The 19,529-nt window shown below is 52.7% G+C and overlaps 7 protein-coding genes across 7 annotated transcripts; 5 read left to right on the top strand and 2 right to left on the bottom strand.

Annotated features, from left to right (window-relative positions):
* The first annotated feature begins 1,445 nt into the window (after positions 1 to 1,445).
* On the top strand, positions 1,446 to 3,806 carry VE01_02053 (uncharacterized protein). Its single transcript, XM_018271565.2, has 3 exons — positions 1,446 to 1,604; positions 1,688 to 2,510; positions 2,566 to 3,806. Exons 2-3 carry the CDS (start codon positions 2,129 to 2,131, stop codon positions 3,666 to 3,668), a joined length of 1,485 nt encoding a protein of 494 aa, XP_018133608.1. The 5' UTR covers positions 1,446 to 1,604; positions 1,688 to 2,128; the 3' UTR covers positions 3,669 to 3,806.
* Positions 3,807 to 3,828: 22 nt separating this feature from the next.
* On the bottom strand, positions 3,829 to 6,531 carry VE01_02054 (uncharacterized protein). The gene is made up of 3 exons (XM_018271566.2): positions 5,952 to 6,531; positions 4,945 to 5,845; positions 3,829 to 4,894 (listed from the first exon to the last, which is right to left on the bottom strand). Exons 2-3 carry the CDS (start codon positions 5,766 to 5,768, stop codon positions 4,150 to 4,152), a joined length of 1,569 nt encoding a protein of 522 aa, XP_018133604.1. The 5' UTR covers positions 5,769 to 5,845; positions 5,952 to 6,531; the 3' UTR covers positions 3,829 to 4,149.
* Positions 6,532 to 6,702: 171 nt separating this feature from the next.
* Positions 6,703 to 11,109, top strand: SMC1 (chromosome segregation protein smc1). The gene is made up of 4 exons (XM_018271567.2): positions 6,703 to 6,949; positions 7,006 to 7,099; positions 7,158 to 10,797; positions 10,869 to 11,109. The coding sequence occupies exons 1-4, from the start codon at positions 6,919 to 6,921 to the stop codon at positions 10,884 to 10,886; spliced, it is 3,783 nt and encodes a 1,260-aa protein (XP_018133605.1). The 5' UTR covers positions 6,703 to 6,918; the 3' UTR covers positions 10,887 to 11,109.
* Positions 11,110 to 11,960: 851 nt separating this feature from the next.
* On the top strand, positions 11,961 to 15,204 carry CDH1 (substrate-specific activator of APC-dependent proteolysis). The gene is made up of 3 exons (XM_018271568.2): positions 11,961 to 12,852; positions 13,045 to 13,172; positions 13,229 to 15,204. Exons 1-3 carry the CDS (start codon positions 12,485 to 12,487, stop codon positions 14,599 to 14,601), a joined length of 1,869 nt encoding a protein of 622 aa, XP_018133504.1. The 5' UTR covers positions 11,961 to 12,484; the 3' UTR covers positions 14,602 to 15,204.
* VE01_02057 (uncharacterized protein) lies at positions 15,205 to 16,394 on the top strand. The gene is made up of 2 exons (XM_018271569.2): positions 15,205 to 15,435; positions 15,491 to 16,394. The coding sequence occupies exons 1-2, from the start codon at positions 15,414 to 15,416 to the stop codon at positions 16,333 to 16,335; spliced, it is 867 nt and encodes a 288-aa protein (XP_018133505.1). The 5' UTR covers positions 15,205 to 15,413; the 3' UTR covers positions 16,336 to 16,394.
* Positions 16,395 to 16,459: 65 nt separating this feature from the next.
* On the bottom strand, positions 16,460 to 17,998 carry PDX1 (pyridoxine biosynthesis protein). Its single transcript, XM_018271570.2, has 2 exons — positions 17,878 to 17,998; positions 16,460 to 17,801 (listed from the first exon to the last, which is right to left on the bottom strand). The coding sequence occupies exons 1-2, from the start codon at positions 17,954 to 17,956 to the stop codon at positions 16,579 to 16,581; spliced, it is 1,302 nt and encodes a 433-aa protein (XP_018133502.2). The 5' UTR covers positions 17,957 to 17,998; the 3' UTR covers positions 16,460 to 16,578.
* A 124-nt stretch (positions 17,999 to 18,122) lies between these two features.
* On the top strand, positions 18,123 to 19,270 carry VE01_02059 (uncharacterized protein). The gene is made up of 2 exons (XM_018271571.2): positions 18,123 to 18,144; positions 18,217 to 19,270. Exon 2 carries the CDS (start codon positions 18,217 to 18,219, stop codon positions 19,150 to 19,152), a length of 936 nt encoding a protein of 311 aa, XP_018133503.1. The 5' UTR covers positions 18,123 to 18,144; the 3' UTR covers positions 19,153 to 19,270.
* Positions 19,271 to 19,529: the final 259 nt, after the last annotated feature.

The raw sequence follows: 19,529 nt of genomic DNA on the forward strand, positions 1-19,529 counted from the left end.
CCCTCATCACCGTGGCGTTCAGGCCGTGCATCGGCCGGCATAGGAGTTCACCGATCCGACACTGCACCGCCTCGAGTCACGGCCCGAGTGGGGGCGGCGGGGCCGAGACTGCGGAGTAAATTTCTAATGGCCACCTTCCTTCTACACACTACTTACTAAGGGCCGCCTCATCCTCGGGGGAAATCAAATCCTGGTCCAAAAATGCGAATGACACGCAGGACCCCGCGTGGGACGGCATGCAGTGCGTTCTCGTCCTCAGGAGGTACACCCGAGGCATAGCATCAAGCCATAGCCATAGCCCATAGTACCGCCGTACCATGATGCTCTTCTCTCTCGAGTACTGTAACTCGTAATGCTGTGATCCGATGTAGCCTACCCGCCCTGTTGAGTCCCTGAAACAGGTTCTACTGGCTATCTTTAACACTAGAGCAATACTTGGCCCTTCCCCGTGGTCCTGACCATGCAACTAGCCTCCTATACGTGGTAGACAAGGAAGCGGCGGTCCAACAGGACGAGCTAGCCGGACCCAAAGATGCACAGAGCATGTTGTGTCACCTACACATCGAGAAAGCTGAGGCGGTTAATGTGCGTGCAACGGGTTCAATAAGTGACATGCCCTTACCATCCACGCGTTTACCACGCCGTTGGGATCTGAGAAGACCACGGTCATATGCATGTCAGTTTGTCCGCTTCCGTAAGCAATCGAGTCCTCTGACCGATTGCAGCTCTGCCCTGCCGGATGCTTACCGGACTGGCTGTGAGTGTGTCGGAGCATCCGGGAGGGGGTTTGCTGTGGTGCTGGAGCGGTAGAGGCATCCTAGTCGTAGGTCGAGCGCACGAGGGAGGTCAGGCCATCCACGAAAAAGACGGTGAACGAGATATCTGTCCATAGGGGGATCAGTAAATCAGTAGAAAAAGGTAATAGAAAGTAGAGTAACCGGAAGTAGGTCCGTTTGACCTTCCTTTCCTGCGAATAAAGGGTGTAGTGGAGACCGTGGGGTTCAAGCGCCTTGACTGACCTTGCCTGACATGACCTGACTCGACGTTATGAGAAACTCACCCCACGCTGGGCTGATGCCATTCCTAGCCAAGCTGGATAGGCAGGATATTTTTAATTTGGCCGTCCATCCAGCATCCAACATCCAAGGCATTGCCTGTCAGATTTTGGTATGGTATGTAGGTATGTAAGATCATAGGATCATGCATCCAGAAAACCTTGAGTAGTGAAGCAGAAAATGACTCGTCATATTTTATATTCCGCAGGAAAGTGAGTGTGTGTTCGGTGATGTGGTAAAGACCCGACGGTTCACCCTCAACTTAGCCGATCCCTATCAGATCCGGGTGATCCGTATGAACCGTGTTCCAGTACTATGGGGATACTCGGCAGGCTTAGTGGACAGATGCATCGTCTTCGCCTTTTTCATGGGGACACTACCCGTCATGGCCGCGCAACTCCCGCAACGCCCGCGACAGGTGGGACTTCACCGACAACTTCCGTTCCCGGCAGAAGGCATGAGAGGGGTTGGTTGCCCAGCTCCTGCCTTTTTCCCACCATTTCCCACCTTTCCCACCCATAATCGTACCATTATACCAAACCATACATAGTACATCCCTATCCCCCCCCTCCCCCTCCCCTCCCCCCTTTGGTATACCCTACTTAAAGTGCTTGTGCTGATAGACTGTCAAGCTGAACGATACACAGCTCCACTGTCGTCCGCCTCCCCCACTTGCTACCACAGTAGTAGCCAAGCAGGTAAGGCCACTTGACGGGACGTTGCCTTGAGATAGTCAACATTGGTCCCTAACCTTCAATTATTATATAAGTACTCTCGTTCTTCCCCCATCCACAGAATCATCAGTCTCTCGCTGCTCCCTACTGTGCTTTGTTCTGTCCGTGATATATGATAAATACCTTCTTCTCCTTGGACGTTTGAAGCTATTTCTCGATTCCTTCTCCAAGATCATCTCCTACTTGTTGGCAGCTTCTCAAGAACGGGACCGTCTTTGGATATCTACCCGCTGTTTTTATCTGACATTCCTGCTGTCACGTTTCTTTATCACAACCCAGTCACCCTTTTCCCTTCGGTCTCCGGCCTGACTCCTGAAAATCATCTGTGGGACATACACTATGGCCCCTTCAGCAACTTCACCGGGTGTCGTCTCTAAGCTCAACATGGCTAAAGATGTTAAAGATGGAGCAAACGGCGTCGAGGCCCCTCGTTGCCTCATCGACAGGTCATTAAATGAGGTCCCCTTTGAAGTTATTGGATCAAAGGGAAACTATCTTCATATGAGCAGCGGCTCCAAGATATTTGACGCTACAGGTGGTGCTGCAGTGGCATGTCTGGGTCATGGTAACCGTGAGGTCAAGGAGGCCATGCTGGATCAAATGGATGTCAATTCATACTGCAATTCTATGCTTTTCACGAACTCGATTAATGGTACTCTCGCCCAGGAGATTATTCGGGGCACAGGCAATCTCATGTCAAGGGTATATATTTGCAGCTCTGGTAAGTCCTCATCCACTCCGCTTCCACTTTCCAATGTTTTAACATTCCCCTCCAGGCTCCGAAGCAACAGAGGCAGCCATGAAAATGGGACGACAATATTTCTACGAGCTCTCCCCCCGCCAACCCCAACGCACCAAATTCATCGCCCGCGAGCACTCCTACCACGGCAACACCATTGGCTCACTCTCCCTCTCCGGCCACGTCGCCCGCCGCGAGGCCTACACCCCCATCCTCTCCGAAAACATCTCCTGGGTCTCAGCCTGCAACCCCTACCGGCAACGCCTCTCCAACGAATCCGACGCTGCCTTCGTCGCACGAAAAGCTGCCGAGCTAGATAACGAGTTCCAGCGCCTCGGGCCCGACACCGTCATAGGATTCGTGTGCGAGCCTATCTCCGGTGCCGCTCTCGGTTGCGTCCCTTACGTCGACGGGTACCTATCAGCTATGAAGGGGGTGTGTCGTAAATACGGCGCTCTATTCATGCTCGATGAGATCATGTCCGGTATGGGGCGGTCCGGCACACTACACGCCTGGCAAGGTGAACATGTCGAGGGCGACCCAAAGCGGGATTGTCTTCCTGATCTACAGATGGTTGGAAAAGGGCTGGGAGGTGGTTACCAACCCATCGCAGCAGTTATCGCTGGTAAGCAGTATATCAACGCCATCAAAGCCGGGAGCGGCGGCATCATCCACGGACAAACCTACCAAGCCCACCCCGTCGCCTGCGCCGCCTCACTAGCCGTGCAACGCATTATCCGGCGCGAGAACCTCCTCTCCAACGTCATGAGACAGGGCGCCTACCTATCGCAGCTCCTCCGACAGAAACTCGGATCGCACCCCCACGTGGGGGACATCCGGGGCAAGGGTCTCTTCTGGGGCGTGGAATTCGTGCGGGATAAAGAGACGAAGGAGCCATTTCCTAAGACATGGGGTGTCGCAGGGAGGATGTTGGATGTGGCGCTCAAGGAGCCTTTTAATATTACGTTTTATCCGGGGCAGGGAACGGCGGATGGGTGGGAGGGCGATCATGTTATTGTGTCGCCGGCGTATAATGTTACGAAGGAGGACGTGGAGTTGATTACTGATAAGTTGGTGGGGGTTTTGGATGCGGTTTTTGAGCAGATGAAGCGTGAGGGGAAGGGTGCGGGTGATAATTGAGGAGGAGCCCGCATGTGTGGTCAGGGAGGCAAAATGCGTGCTGATATTTTGGATACTCGTGAGCTGTTGGAAAAGCAACGACAAGGGGAGCAAGGGCTGGGCTGGAGGTAATATATCTTGGTGATAATGTTTTAGCGATTTAGCAGTTCTCATTTTTGGTCTTAATATATTCTGATAATTATTTCAATTTGATATTATGGATAACTACTAGAGTTTCGTACAAGGTTGCTAGAAATGAAGGGTATACGAATAAACCTGAACCAGAAAACCGGGAAATAGTGAGTGTCAAGGACCCCTCCCCCCCATCATCATCAAAGCGTCAAATATCCACATCCTGTATTCCCATTCCGCTGCGAGAGGCCGCCCGAAAAACACCAGTGAAACGCAAGAACGCACGCACGTCATTCATCGATCGCTCCCAAAGCAACAGAGCTAACTGTACACATACACAAAATCGCACTATGCACCATCACTATCATAATCAAACCACCGGTTGTGCTAACGGGGGTAACTCCCCAACCTTCCTCTCCCTCGCCACATCCCTCGCTCCCCCATCAATCCCCGTAACCTGCCCCTCCTCACTCAGCAGCGGAATCGAATCCACATTCGCGGCCCCCTCATCCCCTGAGGAAAGCGGGCTCTTCGCCGCCTCAGCGGGCGGTGTCCCGATCGCCAGATCCGGGCTACTCTGCCACTTCTGGACTTCCTTACGCATTTCCTCGAGCTCGTTCTGGAAGCGCTTCCCGAAGACGTCGATGTAGTAGGTGGCGCCGTTATAGATACTCCACGTGAACACGCCGAAGAGGAACATGGAGCTGGCCCAGCGGTACCAGAACCAGATCGGGCAGGGTAGCATGGTGGCGAGGGCGTAGGTGTACTGGATGAACATGAACGCGGGCTCTTGGAGGCTGTCGGGGAGGGAGGTGACGGCGCGGCCGATCCAGGCTTTGGCGTAGGATTTCTTGAGCCAGGTGTAGGATGTTGGGCGGCCGGCGGCGATTTGGGCGCGCCGGCGCACGGTGATGAGGAAGTGGTAGGAGAGTTGCCAGACGGCGTAGGGGAGGGTGGACCATAGGGCCATGGCGGCTAGGGTGTAGTGCTCGGGTGAGGAGGGGGCGGAGGTGCGGATTGTGTGGAGGGCGGGGAAGCGGGAGGCTTGGAGCTCGTCGGGGAGGAGGTGAACCATGCAGTGGAGGGCGACGCAGGGCATGATGTGGATGAAGAGACTGGGAGGGTTAGCTGATTAATGGAGTGTGAATGGAGTGTAGGAACTTACCTCGTGACTTTGTCGAGAGAGTGGAAGACGAGAGAGTTCCTCCACATAGCGATGGCGATCGCATTGTTACCAAATGCGAGGCAGTACGTGCTGATGAAAAGACGTTTCGACTTAGGGAAAACCCAGATGCTGAGCATAAGGAGGAAGTTGACGAAGTAGCAGAGATCCGCGAGGAAATAGTGTAGACCGCGGCGCTTGTACGTGAAGAAGCGGATGGGCATGAAGTAGAGGAGCTGGAGCGTGTACCAGATATGGAACCACTCTGGGCGCCCACCGATGAGGTAGCCGCTGATGAGGATATTGAGGACACCGAAGATGAACGAGAACTTCTCGCGCAGTGTCACGGCTTTGGTATCGTTCCACTGTTTCCCAAGCTTGTCGACGCTGGTCTTCATCCGCCTGCGGTATTTCTCAAGCTGTTCATCGGCGGTGGGCACACGCCTCCTCCATTCCTCCACGACCTTGTCTTTGGCAAGGTTGCCTCGAGACCTAAGCGCATTTCGTTGCCGGAGGACCTTTTCTGTCTGTGCGCTGAGATTCTTTTGAAGCTTCTCGAGTTGTGACGGCAGAGCTAAGTTGTCAAGGAGGTCAAAGACGCTTAGACGGTCCAGCGGTGGGATGGCCTCCCAGTCTTCATGATAAGAACTGCTTCCCGAGAATGAATTGTTTCGTGATAGACGCGGACTTCCTTCAGACGCAGAGGCATGCCTGCCATTAGGTGGTGATGCACTGGCAAAGGATTCTGGGCTGCCAACCGCAAACTCCCCAGCGCCATCTGTGGCAGCTCCCCCCCCTCTTCCTGGTATTGGTATAGGTTCAGACATCTCAGAGAGTGTTCGTGTGTGTTTGTGTGATCGGTCTGGAAAGGAGATACGTCGGAGTACTGCGGCGCCCCTGAGAACTAAAAGGTCAGCCATAATCTTGGTGACGTCGACGATGTTATAACCCCAAGACGCGAAACCCTTGAGGCACGAGACGCGTGAAAATGAAGAGGGGTCTCAACTTACCGACGATAGAGCCCTGACTTATAGTAATATATACAGAGCTACTCGGCAGTTACTCTTGAGGGGTAACGGTGAACCGCTGGGGTGGGTTGGTTCTTTGCGGGACAGAAGTCTAGGTTGCAGTGTGGGAGCTGCAGTAAGGGGATCTGGCTGGAAGATGGTCGTCAAGTTTGACGAGTAAGAAAGCTGGAAGGGTCGATATATGGCGTGTAAAGAACTAGTATAACGTATTCTTTAACATGCTAGTTATCGATCACCCGCCATGTGGAGTCAGACGCTGAGGTTGAAAGGAGGCGCATTTACTGGATGTCGAGGTTGGAAATGAAATCGTGCTGCGAGCCGCAGATGTAATTGGGTCAAGGCTGAAGAGTGTCTCAAGGGCCGAGGGATCTGATGACGGCCATAATGGCCACACCAACTCCAGCCAACGCCACCATTTTACAAAGCGCGTTCTATACATATTGGTACTTATGAATAAAAGCTGGAAAACCTGACTCAAGAATCATCTTTTAGGATATTTCTATTCTTGTTATTCTGGAGAATTACCAGGCAGCGAGACATGTGATACTTCTGTGGCTTTTGTATGGCGCAACCCTGTTGTGTAAAATGATACAAGGAATAAATATCTTGTAGCCCAGTTAAGCGTCCAATCATTGCTCACGTACAGCTATGGGCGAGGCTGAGAAATATATACATCACGTGACGTCTACCTATTCGCGTCGGAGGACTCGAGGACGTATCGCGAGAACCGCGACTGTTCGCGACGGCGCGCGCATTGGTATCCATAAACGTCAACGAATCCGATAGCTTTTCGGGGTCATACGTATAAGCGGCTCGTTTCGACTCTTCCGAGACACATACCGGATCGACTATATCTATCTCCAAATTGAAAAAGCACCTATGTGTGTTTCTTTACAACCTACCCGTACCTGATTGACACGACTTCACCCCGCAAAGCGCAACTCTCAAAATGGGGAAACTCATCCGCCTCGAGCTCTTCAGTAAGCCAATCTCGGATATTGATCGTGCGGCAACTTGCAATCTGACTATGAGACAGACTTCAAGTCCTACAAGGGCCATCATACCCTTCTGTTCGGCGACTCATACTTCACCTCCATCATTGGGCCCAATGGATCCGGAAAATCAAATTCGTACGTCGCATCGAATAATGAGGGACATAAAAGAGGGACAATACTGACAATATTGCAGCATGGACGCGATCTCCTTCGTTTTAGGAATCAAGTCATCTCATCTTCGTTCAACGCACCTCAGAGACCTCGTGTACCGTGGTCGCGTCCTTAAGACCTCGAAAATCAACGATGACGGATCAGCGGATGCGCCGGCAGCAAATGGCGACGCAAATGGAGATGCGAATTCCGATGGCGAGGGTGCGGACCTACAGAGATCCGAGCGCAATGATCCGAAGAGCGCATGGGTTATGGCGGTCTACGAGGATGATGCTGGAGATGAACTGAAATGGAAGCGCACAATCACAAACCAGGGGGCTAGCGAATACAGAATCAACAACAAGGTCGTCACGGCCCAGCAATATAATGAAGCCCTCGAAGCGGAAAATATTCTCATCAAGGCACGGAATTTCTTGGTCTTCCAAGGTGATGTTGAAGCCATCGCGTCGCAATCTCCGAAAGACCTTACCCGCCTGATCGAGCAGATCTCTGGAAGTTTGGAACACAAAGCTGAATACGAACGTCTGGAAACTGAGGCTCAAGAGGCGGCAGAAAACCAGAACAACAGCTTACAGCGTCGCCGAGGCATCAATTCCGAGATTAAACAATATCAGGACCAAAAGAAGGAGGCGGATAACTTCCAGGCCAAGGCGGACGAACGTGACGACGCGATTGTCAAGCATATTCTGTGGAAATTATACCACTTTCAAAAGGTCATCGACGAATCGTCGGAGGAGATCGCAAAACATCAGGAGGAGCTAAAGAAGTTCCGCTATGGAATAAGGAAATACGAAGCTGAACTTGATGAGGCGCGGAAAGAGCATGCTCGCACACAGAAGGAAGTGGGTAAGGTTGAACGTGGCATCAAAAGCAAGGAGAGGGATGTCGAGCACAAGATGAACAGTCTCGTCCCCATCGATGAAAAGGTAGAGCACGTCCAAAGGGAGACGGCGAAAGTTGAGAAGCGCATTAGCGACCTTACGAAAGAGCGTGACAGCCAACTTGCTGGAATACAGAGTGCCAAGAAGGAGCTTGCACTTGTGGACAAAGCGCACAAACTGTTCGAGACACAGTGGAAAGAGCAGATGAAGAAACAGGGCAAGGAACTCAGCGCGGATGATTTGAAGGAGTACAACAAGCTCAAGGCCCAGGTCATCAACCAGTCGTCAACAAATCAAGCTAAATTGGACAACCTATTGAGGCAGCTGAAGACCGATGAGATTACTGTCAATTCACTGAAGAGCAAGGTGCAATCATCGCAATCGCAGGTGGAGAAACTCGGTCAGGAAGCTAGCCAAATCACTGAGAGAAGGGATGCTATGAAGGTTTCGATGAAGCAGATCACGAAAGACATCGACGGCAAGAAAAAGGAGTACAATGTTCTGCAGTCCGAACGTCTACGTGTCAACCAGAAGCGCACAGAAATCGAAGAGAAGATTGAGGATATCGTCAAGAAACTCGACTTTGCGAATGATGGGAGGCGCCAGAACGACAGGGAGGCCAGAACGAAGGAGATCGTGACGGCGCTGAAGCGCATATACCCTGGTGTTCGTGGCCGAATCGGTGAACTCTGTAAGCCAAAGCAGAAGAAATTCGACGAAGCAGTCATCACTGCCTTGGGCCGCGATTTCGATTCTGTGGTCGTTGATACCGAGAAGACCGGAACTGAATGCGTTCAGTATCTGAAAGATCAGCGCCGCGCCCCAATGACGTTCATCCCCTTGGACAACATCAAGGTTAATGCGGTTAACTCTAACTTGAAGGGACTCTCAAAGGCACGCCTGACAATTGACACCATTGACTTTGATTCTACGCTTGAACGAGCCATGTCATATGCTTGTGGTAACTCGATCGTGTGTGACGACCTTGCCACAGCCAAGCAAATTTGCTACGACAAGGGCATGCAAGTGAAGGCTGTAACACTGGAAGGTTTCGTCATTCACAAGGCTGGTTTGATGACTGGTGGTCGTGGCGCCGAGGGCAAGGGCGGCAAACGTCGCTTCGAAGAACAAGATGTTCAAAATCTCGAGAAGATGCTCGAGAAGATGAAGACGGAGCTGGATAGTCTGCCCAAGGCGAATCGCAGAGGTGCCGCTGAAGAGACTCTGCAAAGTGATCTGTCAGGCCTTGAGCAAAGGCTGGCATACACCAAGAGTGAACTCGCTGCATTTGAGCAAAACCTTGCAAGCAAGAAGAAGGAGCTTGATTATGAGAAGCGACAGCTCAGTGATATTCAACCGAAGTATAAAGAGCAAGCTGGGTCCTTGCAGACTCTCCAGGAGTCTGTCCAGAACTTCAAGGATGCAGTCTCCAAGGTTGAGGACAAGGTGTTTGCTGGGTTCTGTCAGAGACTTGGTTACGATAACATTCGTGACTACGAAGTCCAGCAGGGCACATTGGAACAAGAAGCTGCTCAAAAGCGGAACGACTTCGAACTTCAGAAGCAGAAGCTCACGAGCCGATTGACTTGGGAGACGTCTCGTGTCGATGACACTAAGGCTCGCCTCAAGCGCCTTGAAGACCAGACATTCTCCCTTTCTCAGGACATTGACACGTACAATTCCTCAAAGGAAAAGCTGGAAGAATCACTTGATGTCGACAATGCCGAAATCGAGGTCTTGAAAGAGCAATTGACGGAGGCAAAGCAGAAGTCCTCCAAAAAGAACGAAAAGGTCGTCCAAGCCCGCGACGAACTGCAGAAGCGAAGCAAGAATGTGGACACTGTGCAGAGGGCTATTTCCAGCTTGGAGAGCGAAGCCCAACGTGCCGCGGCCGGTCGCTACGCGCAGCTTCGTCGCTGTAAGCTCGAGCAGATTCGGATCCCATTAGCCGACGGGTCTAGCGACCTGGAAAGCCTTCCTGTCGATAACATGCCTGATGTCGACCCCGATGCAATGGACGTTGACGAGGGTGACGCAGTCGACCCGGTGCTGATCAACGATGGCATCCAGATCGACTTTGACGAACTGGACGAGGACCTCACCGAATCAGGAGAAGAGCACATCGAAGAGACGCTCCTCTCGCAGATCGCAGCCCTCAACGCCGCTCTCGAGAAGCTCAACCCCAACATGCGCGCTATCGACCGTCTCGAAGCTGTCGAAGCACGCCTCAAGACTACAGAGCAGGACTACGAAGACGCGCGCAAGGCAGCTCGCGACTCTCGAGACGCGTTCTTGGAGGTGAAGGAGAAGCGCTTTAATCTCTTCAACAAGGCCTTCTCCCACATCTCGGAGCAGATCAGTCACGTCTACAAGGACCTCACGCGCTCGGCGGCGTACCCGCTGGGCGGGCAAGCCTACCTCGATATCGAAGACTCGGATGCGCCGTACCTCTCCGGTATCAAGTACCACGCCATGCCGCCGCTCAAGCGTTTCCGTGACATGGAGCATCTCTCCGGTGGTGAGAAGACTATGGCGGCGCTGGCTCTCCTCTTCGCGGTCCACTCGTATCAGCCGAGTCCGTTCTTCGTGCTGGACGAGGTGGATGCTGCGCTGGACAATGCGAATGTGGAGAAGATCCGGAATTACATCCGTGAGCATGCCAATCCGGGGATGCAGTTTATTGTGATTAGTTTGAAGACGGGCTTGTTCCAGGGGAGTGAGAGCTTGGTGGGGGTTTACAGGGACCAGGATGCTAATTCGAGTAATACGCTGACGCTTGATGTGAGTACCCCAATCCCTTCTTTCGGCCCCTTTTTGGTCCTGGTCGAGGACATAACTGACTGAAAATCTAGTTGCGTAAATACCAGTAGTGTAAATCGTTGCTTCGATGACAAGGGGGAGAAATGGGATGGCGTTAAATGGCTTGTGCTGGGTTCGCATATAACTTTGCTATATTTTTTGCTGCACACGGCAGAAGCGTACTTGTATTTAATCATGGCTAGATGATGAGACCATGAAAGTCCTAGATACATATATCCACACCATGATCTGCTCGGCGTTAGGCTGGTTTGAATATCATAAAAAGTTCGCACATATGAGACAACACATACTCCGGCCCTGATTCCACAGCCAATCTGCACGACATATCACCCATTTTACGACCACCACAACTTCCCCTTACGCTACTTAATGCAAACACCCACACTGGTTCAATCATAGCGTGCTCATCCATCCGTGTGAGCAACTCGAACCCCCCAGCCGCCCTGTCCAAAAACGCGTGGTGGTCGTGACCGCACTTTACGCGCCCCAGCCAATCAATACCCCAAGCCACCCCCTGACCTGACGCCAAACGCAGCCATTCGGAGCGCAGCCTTTCGCGTCGCGCAGGGCGCGTACTGCACGCCAGTCACAAACAAAGGTGATTCGGCGTGTCGCTCTGGATCATAACAACGCCCTTAGGGGGCCTGAGTAAGCCCCTGCTAGGTGCCCTGTCTACTGTCCTGGCAGGGGCCGGTGCACCCCGTTGCGGGCCGCTGGGGGGTTTGTTGTGGTCGTGGAGGCCGAATCAATGGCCTGGCGAGGATGGGATGGGGGGTGCTAATGGAGGTACTGTGGGGAGTTGGCGGCGGGTGTGGGGCTGGGAGTTAATAGGGTAGAAGAGAGGAGAGGAGAGGGGATGGGAGAGGTTAAAAGAGACGCGACGTGATGTTTTGATGTTGTGGTTTTGGTGATGGGGCGGTGAAGTGTGGAGAGGTTGGTGTTGCATTCTGTTTGCTGGGCTTAGGCTTACTGCTGCCGCTGAGGAAGGAAGCGTCAACAGAGCGATTGTTAGCTAGTAGCAGAACAGAGAGTGAATTGAACTAGCAAACATTTTGAAATTCGTAAAGCAAATCTTTCTTTCATCACCCTTTAACATCAAACATTATATTCCTAACCACGCAATAACCTATCTACACTCACCGACCTCAGCGGTCAAATCCTCGGTCACTCGCTTGCCTCCGTAAATGGCTTAGTGCGGCCCCTACCTATCCCATTATCACGATTGACGAGCGCGGCAACGCCAAACAACAACCTCACGACGACGGCGAATCGAGCGCCAGGCAGGCTTCAGGAATAGCTGCTGTAGCTGCAGGATATCCGTCACTTCCGCATCACAAAATTGTTGCACAGCGAAACCCGACCGGAGTTGAGACTGCGAAATCGCATCCGGAGCGATACAAATAGAAGTGGAGCACCACCCCCGATAAACATCGCCGGAGTGGGACAGTCGTGGATTGCGACAGCGACTTGTGCCTGCGACAGCGACGCCGATTATTCACCTGGCTGGCGAGAGAAGCTAGTAGCGAATGAGAAGGAGATTTGGTACCTGGTTCTCGACATCGATCTAGACGAAATATTGGTCCGACGCTATTGCTTTGTTCCTTGCGCGCTTCGATAACCTCACCTTCACCATCTGCGACAACCACCGATGGCGACGATGGAGGCCAGCGACGACAACAACAACACCACAGCTGATGTGGCTACAGCTGCTGCTTCAAAGGCTATTGAGAGTGAAACAATCAACTCCTTGAATACACCACCGCTCGAGAAGGCGCCCGGAAATATGACACCGCCACTTCCAAAGGAGAGGACAAGACGGACAACGGTGAATGCGAACACAAATGTGAACAGCAATACTGCCGGCGCACGGTCAAGGACACCAAGTGCGCCTGCGCCGTTGGATCCAAACGCTCTTAGCAAAGCGCTATTCAAGGAGTTTGAGGAGGGTGGAAGGTCGAGGGATATCACACCTGGAGGGAGTCCGAGTCGGAAGAGGCAAAGGGTCTACGGCGATAGGTGAGCTTTGATTTCTACTGTGTCTTTGCGCATGAAGAGAGGGTGTGGACGGCGCAAGGTGGAGGTCGCTGAGAGATTCATCTTTGAGGCTTGTGAGGATTGAAATAAATCTTGTGAATTCAAGATCGATTGGCGTTCAGATCCGATCTTTGGCCGCCTTTCAAGACTGATTTGCTGACAAAATATCCTTAGATTCATCCCAAACCGAGAAGGACAAGACCTACAGGCAAGTTTCAGCTTGCTTCACGATGATGGTTCGCCGGCGACACCTTCAAAGGCCAAGAAACGGACGCCGCATGGCGAGCTTCATTTCCAAAAGAGTAAGCTTCACAGTGGCCGTGAATTGAGAATGGTAACATGTGCTAACCTGTGACAGCTGAGGAGGCAAACCGGACCTTTTCCACACTTCTACGGGCAGAAATATTCGATACTTCAGTACCCCAAGCTACACCCACCAATTTATCACCAGACACTACAATACATTCAACATCTACGACAGCTCACGATCCTACTCGCTCTCACACTCCTCCCAACAATGGATCAAATACCTCTGTTACAAACTCCATGACACCTTCCACACCTCACAAGAACCTCTTCACATATATGTCACCCAGACACCACACCCACATAGCTGGACACCCTACACCAACTCGAACGCCTCAAAGTCGGCATGGACCTAACCTCAATGCAAGATCCGAGATTTACAGTCTTTCCCCAGTTCGCCTAAGCAGTCAACACATGCTCCTGAGCCCACGGAAGCAACCCCGAGCCGTTAACAAAGTTCCCTACAAAGTGCTTGATGCACCAGATCTCGCGGACGACTTTTACCTCAATCTCGTCGACTGGGGGAGCAGTGATATCCTCGGTGTTGGATTGGGAAGTTGTGTGTATATGTGGAACTCGGAAACTCAGCGGGTGAACAAGCTCTGCGAACTCGAGGATGACACCGTCACCAGCGTCTCCTGGATCCAGCGCGGCTCTCACATCGCTATTGGCACTGGGAAAGGCTTCGTGCAAATCTGGGATGCAGCTCGGACGCGCAGGCTACGAACGATGACGGGTCACACAGCCAGAGTAGGTGCGTTGGCTTGGAACGACCATATCCTGACTTCCGGGTCGAGAGACCGTCTCATCTACCACCGTGATGTACGACAACCAGATCAGTGGCTGCGAAAGTTGGTGGGCCATAAACAGGAAGTTTGTGGCCTGCGCTGGAACTGCGAGGATGGCCAGCTTGCATCGGGTGGAAACGACAACAAGCTCTTGGTCTGGGACAAACTATCCGAGACGCCGACGTGGAAATTCTCAGAACACACCGCGGCCGTGAAGGCTATTGCTTGGTCGCCACATCAGCGAGGACTCCTTGCTTCCGGTGGAGGAACGGCGGATCGCAAAATTATCTTCCACAACACTCTCACTGGCGCGCTGATCAACGAAATCGACACTGGCTCGCAAGTGTGTAATCTGGCATGGAGCAAGAACAGCAACGAGATCGTCAGCACGCACGGGTACAGCCAGAACCAGATTGTGGTGTGGAAGTACCCGTCCATGACGCAGGTGGTCAGCTTGACGGGGCATACCTACCGTGTGCTGTACCTTGCGATGAGCCCTGACGGCAGAGTCATCGTTACAGGCGCTGGCGACGAGACATTACGGTTCTGGAACGCGTTCCCCAAGAAAGCAGGGCAGCGTGGCGAGGACGGGGAAGGCGGCACCGGGAAGCTCGCGGAGTGGAGTGTCATCAGGTGAAGAAACAGGGGGTTAATGACGGGATGATAAGGGGGATATGGGCGTTGTGGATGGCATATGGCTTTAGCAACGGAGCTGATGTGATGAGACTTACGAAGCATGGCATTTGCATGGCTGGCGTTTTTGGGGCTGGGCTGGGTTGGGCTGGGAGAGATGAATCATATATGGATGGGCATGGCTTTCGACTTTGCTTTAGCGGGGGCATATATTTTTTGCTTTGGAGTTGGGCTTGGGCATTAGCGAGGCTCTTTCGGGTTCCGTTGGGGGACTTCGGAATGGGCACAGCGGGTTTTTGTGTGTAATGATTGGAGGTGGGGTGGGAAATTCTCCTCTCTCTTCCAGATTATATAGAGATATAGCTGGACGTGGCTGCATATCTTGCAAGAAGGAATGGAACATTCTACACTCCCATTTATGAGCTTACGTTATACTCTATGAAGCATGATGTCAGCTCTGTTTATTGACCACACACGCCGGCGAAAGCCAATCATATTCGGAAGACCTATGCTTGTCAGTAAGCTCACCCTGAGGAATTGCGGGGTAGGTTTTCGGGAGCTTCTTCTCTGGGCTATTATAGAATGTAGCTGTAGTTATGAACGGTGGATGGATATGAACCTGCCCGCTATTGATTGTATCCAACGTAAGCTTACTTTCTGTTGGATTCATAAGCTTTTAATACAAAGTTGTCGGGTTGCGTTTTCAATTTACTCTTCATAAAGAAACATTCTCACTTAACTTAATCTTACAGCGTTATAACGTCAAAGGGAACCTAGTTTCCCATCACAGTATCTACTTCCAACACTATCATCAGAATGTCCATGAAAAATGCTGCCGGTATCGATCTTTCCTACCAAAGCACTTTTACCGTTTAACTAACCGTCATATTTAGGAGAAGTGTGGTCCAACTATGGCAAGGCGTTTATGATTTTGGCAAAGGACGGCCCCGGCATCATTCCAGCAAGGGACATGGTAAAAGCCACCAACAAGCTCTACCCCTACGCCTCCGCCCTCTCTGTGCTCGATCTCGGCTGCGGCGTCGGCGAGCTCACAAACAGCGTCATCGAATCCCATGGCTCCGACTTACCCCCGTCCTCCCAACTCCTCGCCTCCGACATAGCCGCCGGCATGCTCAGCCAGCTTGAGCTCCGCAAGACCAACGCACTGGCAAAGGGGATCACGGCTTGGGAAAAGGTCGAAACTTCCGTTGACGATGCCCAGGATCTCTCTGCATTCTCAGATAACTCAGTGAGCCATGTGCTTGCGGGTTTCATGCTTTTCATGATCCCGCAACCACGCACTGCATTGAAGGAAATCCGCCGCGTGCTCACGGATGAGAATGGCGGCGGCGCGTTTGCAATGAGCTCTTGGCTGGAGCTGGATAGCGAGTGGTATCATATCATGACGCTTACGAACCAGTTCCGCCCGGAGAGACCATCGGTGAAGATGCCCCAGACGTGGCTCACGATTGATGGGATTCGAGGCGAGCTTGAGGAGGCAGGGTTTCGAGATGTGGATGTGTATCCGCTGAAGACGTATCTTCCGTTTGAGGGACATGAGCAGCTGGCGGATTTCATGATGTATACGTTTCCTAATATGGATAGAATGACTGCGGGGTTTACGGAAGAGGAACTGAAGGAGCTGCGAAGGCAGATTATCGAATATGTCCAATCGCGCCACCCTACAGCACCTTCGAAGCTGGAAGGCACTGCTATCATTGCAGTGTGCAGGAAGTAAATAGGGGGTTGGAGGCAATATGGAGGATACATAGCTCATCTGATGGTAAATACTAAGGCAAATTCGACATGCCGAGCAATATAAATTTTGCACATGCACTCATCGCCTCATGTCTACAGCACATATAAACAACACTGTAATATTATTCATGGAGAAGTGGTTCTATAACTCCGAATCAATTCTATTATATTCTCCTAGAATTTCGTATCAATACATTTTGTGTAAATCCCACTCTCACACCCCTTAAAGCACGAGGCTTCCCGGCTCCTCCTCCAAGATCTCCTTCACTCTCTCCAGGAACACCATTCCCTGCCTCTCATCTCCCTCTGGCACGCTGACACTGAATATGTTCGTCGTTGCTGCTGGTCCTGGAAGTGGCGTGGCAGGGATGCGCTTAGGCGCCGTGCTCCTGACCTTACCGGTAAGGAAGTCCAAGACATCGACGTCTTGCTTCACGGTCCTCACGCGAGGCACGGTGGCCATGGCAGTGTGTGGCAGGGCAGTGATTTGTGGCAGGAAGTTGCCGCGGACGCCGTAAGAGCTGCGGATGGTGTTGAGGCCAAGGATGTCGTCGAAAAGTTCGTCTTGGGATGGCTTTGCGTTCTTGGAGCGTGGGAGATCATCGTTGGCAAAGTCGGCGGCGCGAGCGATGAAGGTCGAGAGGGGAAGGTGGGTTCCGAGTTCTCTCTGGATGCGGGCCTGGACCTCGAGTGCTGCAGCCATAGAGATAGGGAGAGCAACTTGGATATCTTGCTCAACCACTGGCTCAGCGACTGGTGCAGGGGCGGCCTTCTTTGGTGCCTCCTTCGGTGGCGCAATCTTGATGTTGCTGAGGTCGAGATGGGAGAGTTTCTCAACCTTGCCAGCAAGCTCCTTCGGGTATGCCTTCGAGATCTGGCCGAGATGGGCGAGGATGTCGCCCTTGAGGAGTTGGTTCTTGGGCCCGGTGCGCTTAATCTTGTCGACCTCCGATGCGGCGATACCGTGCTCGTGAATGAGGTGAGCAACCGATGGCAAAAGCGGATATTCTCTAGTGCTTTTGTGGGATGGTGCAAACGTCTCAGCAGCCGGCTTTGCGGATTCCTCCTTTGCCTCTGCCTCCTTCGCTGGTTGCTGCTCCTTTGGCGATTCCTGCTTCTTGGGTGCTTCAGCTTGAGCGGTCTCTTCTGCTGGGATTTCCAGAGAGCTTATGTCGTCACCCAATTCAGCAAGAACACCAATCCTTGCGCCAACTGGAATGCCCTTTGCACCATCGCCTTTGATGATTTTAGCCACTATGCCGTCATCTTGAGCCTCAACATCCATGCTAGCCTTATCTGTTTCGATTTCCAACAGAACATCGCCAGCGACAAATGAATCGCCCTCCTTCACTTTCCAGGTCGCAATGTTCCCCTCAGTCATCGTTGGCGACAGTGCCGGCATTGTGAAATTTTGCGCGGCAAGGTTTGCACGAGAGCTTCTGTAGCCTATCCCGCAACAATCAGCAAATGAAGCTCAACTATTTTCCACCGGCGGCACCGGAATTTACAAAACCTCACGTACCTCGTGATTGAACATCTCTCCTCAATTGCCTTGTAACAGCCCGTGAGGACAGCCTGCAAGCCGCTGCAATTGACGCCATGCTTGCTGAGTTGGCGAGGCTCAAGTGAGCTTCGAATGGGCGCCAAAGGGTTGTTGAGGTTCCCGCCCACCAAAATCACGGCGGACATGATACTCCGGAATTCGGAGAAATACAACACCGAGATATTTTTACTGCAAGCTTTCCGCAGCCTTGCGGATTACTAGTCGTCCCAAATAGGCCCGCCCAAGGTGAGTGATTGCTGCAATTGAAGCCGACACGGCCACGCGATACGTTCATGCCTAACTAATACCCTCTACCAGATGTCCTGCTTCACGAGGAGCGCCATGCTGCGCTTCCAATCCCTCCGCGCGCCTCTCTCCCGCGTCGGCCTCAACAGCTTCCACGCGACACCCCTCCACACACTCCCCCAACGCCTCCCCCTCACGCGTACCTTCACCAGCACCATCCGCCTCGCCGCCAAAAAAGCATTCTCCAAACCCCTTCCCCCAAAGCAAGCCGTCAAACCGCCCTCGGCCATCCCCGCAACCCAAACCTACCAATCCTACACCGCGAAGCTCGCCTCCCGCCCAACCCCAACACCCCTCTACATCGCCCCCTCCCACACCTTCTACATCCTCGCCGCCTACACCGGCGCCACCTTCTGCATCGCCTACGCCGGCTTCAGCTACTACGCCAACGTCTACGCGCCCCCCAACGGCCTCTCGGCATGGGTCCCCATCGCCTTCGCCGGGATCTGCTTCCTGATGGCCGGTATGGGCGGGTGGCTGCTCTTCGCGCCTACAAGCCTAATCCGCTCCATCACCGCATACCCCGTCAAGTCCCTCGTGGCTAACGGCCAGCCAACCCTCCGCGTCGACATCGAGCTGCGCAAGGTCCTGCCGATCCCCTTCCTTGCCCCCCGCGTCATCTCCACCTCCCCCACCGACCTGCAGCTGAATCACAGCATCTACGTCCCCCCCGCGCGCCCGGCAACAGCGTCAGAGCGTTTTGAGGTCGCGCGGCTCGAGGCGGAGGCGCGGGAGGCGGAGAGGAAGAAGTCGATTATGTTGGCGCCGTTTAGGCATGCGTCGCAGGCTTTCTTTGGGATGTTTGTGGCGATTAAGAGGACGTGGACGAGGGATGGGTTTTTGGATTTGAAGGCGGGGAAGAGGAGGTATAAGTTGGATATTACGGGGGGGTGGGCGCTGGATGAGGGGAGGGCGTTGGATCGGATTTGTAAAGTTACGCCGAGTTGAGGAGGAGGGGAAGGGTATGAGTGGGAGTGTTGTTTGTAGTAGGGATGGGTTGTAAGGATTATGGAGATGTATCATAGGATTGTATAGCACAAACAAATTCAAACCAAATTCACAAGTCACCAACACCATCATGCGTGCCAAGCCCGCGTACAGCACAAGTTCATGAGAAGCTCAACCAGCATTTCAGTACCTGAAGTGAATAGGAAAATTAATCGCACCTCGTCTCCCCCCCCATTCATCAGCAAGCATGCCCGCGGCCGAAACATGGACACGCGGGTGCGAAACTACAAAAAACACCACTCTTGGTACAATCATAGCATACGGACTTTAAAAGAGGCTCTTCCCCGAATAACCCCTCCCCCCTTTTCGCATAATCC

This window comes from Pseudogymnoascus verrucosus (assembly GCF_001662655.1).
Source record: "Pseudogymnoascus verrucosus strain UAMH 10579 unplaced genomic scaffold scaffold_6, whole genome shotgun sequence".
Taxonomy (NCBI): domain Eukaryota; kingdom Fungi; phylum Ascomycota; class Leotiomycetes; order Thelebolales; family Thelebolaceae; genus Pseudogymnoascus; species Pseudogymnoascus verrucosus.

Bases quoted from the DNA above. Each gene is read 5' to 3' on its own strand.
- VE01_02057 (XM_018271569.2), top strand. From the start codon at position 15,414: ATGTCCATGAAAAATGCTGCCG. The intron at 15,436-15,490 runs GTATCGATCTTT...CGTCATATTTAG, and splicing joins GTCCATGAAAAATGCTGCCG to GAGAAGTGTGGTCCAACTAT.
- SMC1 (XM_018271567.2), top strand. From the start codon at position 6,919: ATGGGGAAACTCATCCGCCTCGAGCTCTTCA. The intron at 6,950-7,005 runs GTAAGCCAATCT...ACTATGAGACAG, and splicing joins CATCCGCCTCGAGCTCTTCA to ACTTCAAGTCCTACAAGGGC. The intron at 7,100-7,157 runs GTACGTCGCATC...ACAATATTGCAG, and splicing joins GGATCCGGAAAATCAAATTC to CATGGACGCGATCTCCTTCG.
- VE01_02059 (XM_018271571.2), top strand. From the start codon at position 18,217: ATGTCCTGCTTCACGAGGAGCGCCATGCTGCGCTTCCAATCCCTCCGC.
- CDH1 (XM_018271568.2), top strand. From the start codon at position 12,485: ATGGCGACGATGGAGGCCAGCGACGACAACAACAACACCACAGCTGAT. The intron at 12,853-13,044 runs GTGAGCTTTGAT...AAATATCCTTAG, and splicing joins CAAAGGGTCTACGGCGATAG to ATTCATCCCAAACCGAGAAG. The intron at 13,173-13,228 runs GTAAGCTTCACA...AACCTGTGACAG, and splicing joins CGAGCTTCATTTCCAAAAGA to CTGAGGAGGCAAACCGGACC.
- VE01_02053 (XM_018271565.2), top strand. From the start codon at position 2,129: ATGGCCCCTTCAGCAACTTCACCGGGTGTCGTCTCTAAGCTCAACATG. The intron at 2,511-2,565 runs GTAAGTCCTCAT...ATTCCCCTCCAG, and splicing joins GGTATATATTTGCAGCTCTG to GCTCCGAAGCAACAGAGGCA.
- VE01_02054 (XM_018271566.2), bottom strand. From the start codon at position 5,768: ATGTCTGAACCTATACCAATACCAGGAAGAGGGGGGGGAGCTGCCACA. The intron at 4,895-4,944 runs GTAAGTTCCTAC...TAACCCTCCCAG, and splicing joins TCTCTCGACAAAGTCACGAG to TCTCTTCATCCACATCATGC.
- PDX1 (XM_018271570.2), bottom strand. From the start codon at position 17,956: ATGGCGTCAATTGCAGCGGCTTGCAGGCTGTCCTCACGGGCTGTTACA. The intron at 17,802-17,877 runs GTACGTGAGGTT...GTTGCGGGATAG, and splicing joins GAGAGATGTTCAATCACGAG to GCTACAGAAGCTCTCGTGCA.